We start from the raw sequence: 3,583 nt of genomic DNA, 5'->3' as shown, positions 1-3,583 counted from the left end.
CACATACAATACTTCATGGTTATCTATTCATAAAAGGTGAACTATAAGACAATTACATATGGCTTTACACAAAAAAATTATTAAATGTTTAAAAGAGACTTAAAGGGCATCTACCACCAGAATGAAGGATTGTATGCAAATGAGCTTGATGGGGCTCCAGGTTCCATTATGGCGCCTGGAGCCCCTCAGGCTAATTTGCATACAGGCTTTCATCCTAGTGGTAGATGTCCTTTAACTAAACTTAAACAGCATCTTCTTCTATCTCACAAAAGGGAAATATGCCATGAATTTCTCTTCGAAGCAACTAGAACTACTAAAATGTAAAGTCCAACAGAAAATCATGGAGCATGACTACTGGGATAATATTTATAATTGCTTGTTTGTTGTATATAAGAGAATTCCTAACTAATATGTAGATGAATGGCTTGTTAGTAGTAGCTGCTGTTGAAAATATTTTTACGTTTTTGCCGACACATATCTTTTGATACCGTTTAACAACTTAAAATTAAACAGAATAAGTTTAAAATGAGTTATCAGGCTTCACATAAGAGGTGACAGACTGGGAAGGGGCTAACAAAACCCTCAAAAGTGTGTGCTCCCCCCCCCCCCCAATAACCGCATTGCTTTTTCTCTGCTGCTTCCTCAGATGTCTTGATCATTGATGCTTATGGCAGCATTCGAAACTAAAAGATGTAGGGGTGGTGGATTCAGTATGAAAGTATGTGATGTTTTTTTGGCCACTTCTCTTATTTATGGTTGTTGTCTGTAAGGATTAGACTTGTAAACTGACTGAATTGCCTGACGAAAGTTTCCACCAACAGCAACATACAATAATAAATTGCCAAATGTGTTAAGTGAAGCAATGGGTCTTGATGCTATATATGCAGCATGGATATGCTTTTCATAAATACAGCCCACTTTATACAGGCGAGTTTCAATACGAATAGCTCTAAATATATGTAAAGGTAAAAAACAAGCATAAAATACTACTAGCAAAATAACCACTAGGCGGCGAGCCTTTTTCTTATATGCATCATTGGTATATGGTCCATTTGCCAGGCTGCAGTTAATGGAAGTATAGGAAAGAGTCACTACTAACAAAGGCATTGCAAATCCAATGGAAGTGAGCACTGCATTATACCAGTGCACATTGTATGTATCAACAGACACTGCAAAGTCCATGCAAGCCACAGTATCTTGAACATCTTTCATGAGGATAACCATTGGAAGGACCTCGATAAGTGCAATTACCCACACAGCGGCACAAGCTATGACTGCCCATCTTCTTTTGTGAATAGAGTGAAATTTCATTGGATGTACAATGACAAAGTAACGGAAGATACCGAAGCAGGTAAGAAAAAGAATGCTGCCATATAGGTTGAAATGGAAAGCTACTCGGATGAGTTTGCATGTAAAGTCTCCAAGAGTCCACTTCTCCTTATTAGCATAGTTGTAAACCAGGAAAGGAAGACTGCTGAGGTGCAAGAGATCTGTGATGGCCAAGTTTAGCAAAATAATAATGCTGGTTCTCCACGGCCTCATCTTCATGACATATACTGAAATTGCAATAATGTTTCCTGGAAATCCCACTATGAATATGATGCTGTACATGGTGGGTAGAAAGTATATTTTTATAAATTTGTCTACCAAAGGGTTTGTACAGTTGACTGATGCTTGTGTGATGATGGGCATAAAGGTAGTATTAAACACATATTCCGATTCATTGTTTGGAGTCGTCCTGATGTAATTAGATTCATTATTCATTGCTATTGTGGTATACTCAGATTCATTATTCATTGTGATGTATTCGGATTCATTATACATTGCCATTCTGTTAGAAAAAAAAGTTTAGAAAAGAGTATAATAAGTAGTATACATAATATTCAATATATAATTGCCAATATCCTGTTAGAAAAGTAGAGTCATGCCGCAGTTTTTGCTGCTAAAGAGGACAAACCACCATAATCTTAATGCATTTTCTTTTTTTGGTATGTTGGCTTACATTTGGCAAATACATTGGGAAATGTAGCTATAACTGAATTAAAACTACAACTGACTTGTATTTCTGTAAACAGTAAGAAAGACTGATGAGGTGCCATATATTTTAATTACTGGCGTGTATATGTCATGGTGCATGCTCCTATATTTAGGTTCCATAAGGCCATTTCAAGTGGTCCAGATAAAAGTGTGTGAATTTACAATAGTATATGCATTGTGTAGCCTGCTTAGGAAGAGTTTTAGGCAGGCATAGTAGTCGAAATTGTACCCTGCATTATCATAGCATTATCATCAGCACAAATGAATTCCTTTGAGAATGACTGCAATGATAAGTTGTTATATATGCACAATACTTGAATATAAATGCTGTTTCTTTTAAGAAAAAAAAGCACAACAAAAATAATTACAATGCCTACCTTAATAATGTCCTGGTGGTTTTTGTCACCAACACATTAGGCCTGGTTATCCAGTAGAAAATGCTTTGGTTCTCATTGCGATGAAATAAATAGTTGGGAAGAATAGATGAAGCTTATGTGCTACAATGACACAACACTCACTGATGCACTTGAAAGTACGACTTTGGTATCCTTACTCCACCCATCTGCAAATATGATGTTGACATGTAAATAATAATAGCTCCATTAATTATATTATGGGAAATGGATTTACCATGTGACATTTTAAAACATGATTTATGATTATTTGTTCACAAATGTATCGGAGCAATCAGAACCAAGGGCATTCTGGTTCTTACCAAAAAAGTTTCAGTTCTATGTTTGTGTCAGTTTTCAAATAATTACCATTGATACCCCGTCCTCAGGCCTCAGTGTATCCTCAGGATAAGCTATCAATAGTTGATTAGTAGGAGGCTAACAGCAGTTGTCTCCTTGTTCCTGGCGCATCCAGAAGCTGTAGCTATTGGTGAAATCCCATTCAATATCAATGAGAGCCAAGGCTATAGTGAATTTCAGAACAGTCTTTGTTCTGCATTCAGTGTAAACCATAACAGCTTTAGTTTGAAACCTTTAGATTGGCATCCCACTTCTCCCCTGTTCCACTCTACCAGCTGATTTGTTAACCACACCTTCATCAAAAACTGGCCAGTAGCAAATTATATTCTTTTTTACTGATACTAACCTAAATACATGATAAAGATTTGGAGCGTCATACCTGAAATCCTTATACATGTCAGCCTGCTCCTAATATACATATATATACAATATACACCTTGTTGAATTTATGCCACAAAGAATTGAGGCAGTTCTTAAGGCAAAAGGGGGTCCAACCCGTTACTAGCATGGTGTACCTAATAAAGTGGCCGGTGAGTGTACATGTATACTAGAGGCCTTGAAGGTCTGTAAAATGTTATGTACAATTGCAGCGATACCAAATTTATATAAGTTAATTATGGTCGTAAAAATAAATAAATAAATAAACAAATAAAATCATAACCATATCACTGTGTCCCAAAAGCTTTGGTCAATCAACATATAAAACGGTTATTCCCACCAGTGAGCCCTTTAACCAAAAATAGCACTCGAATCCCCAAAATGCAACTTTTTCAACACATAAAAAATGTAATAAA

The 3,583-nt window shown here is 36.3% G+C and overlaps 1 protein-coding gene across 1 annotated transcript; it reads right to left on the bottom strand.

Moving 5' to 3' along the window:
• Positions 1-213: 213 nt before the first annotated feature.
• Positions 214-2,580, bottom strand: OXGR1 (oxoglutarate receptor 1). The gene is made up of 2 exons (XM_072133052.1): positions 2,415-2,580; positions 214-1,831 (listed from the first exon to the last, which is right to left on the bottom strand). The coding sequence occupies exon 2, from the start codon at positions 1,828-1,830 to the stop codon at positions 751-753; it is 1,080 nt and encodes a 359-aa protein (XP_071989153.1). The 5' UTR covers position 1,831; positions 2,415-2,580; the 3' UTR covers positions 214-750.
• Positions 2,581-3,583: the final 1,003 nt, after the last annotated feature.

This window comes from Engystomops pustulosus, chromosome 2 (genome assembly GCF_040894005.1).
Source record: "Engystomops pustulosus chromosome 2, aEngPut4.maternal, whole genome shotgun sequence".
Lineage (NCBI taxonomy): Eukaryota > Metazoa > Chordata > Amphibia > Anura > Leptodactylidae > Engystomops > Engystomops pustulosus.
Note: the sequence above shows the minus strand (reverse complement) of the source record. Positions and strands in the feature narration are given on the sequence as shown.

What these genes read in the sequence shown, in the direction of transcription:
- OXGR1 (XM_072133052.1), bottom strand. Translation starts at nt 1,830, where the DNA reads ATGGCAATGTATAATGAATCCGAATACATCACAATGAATAATGAATCT.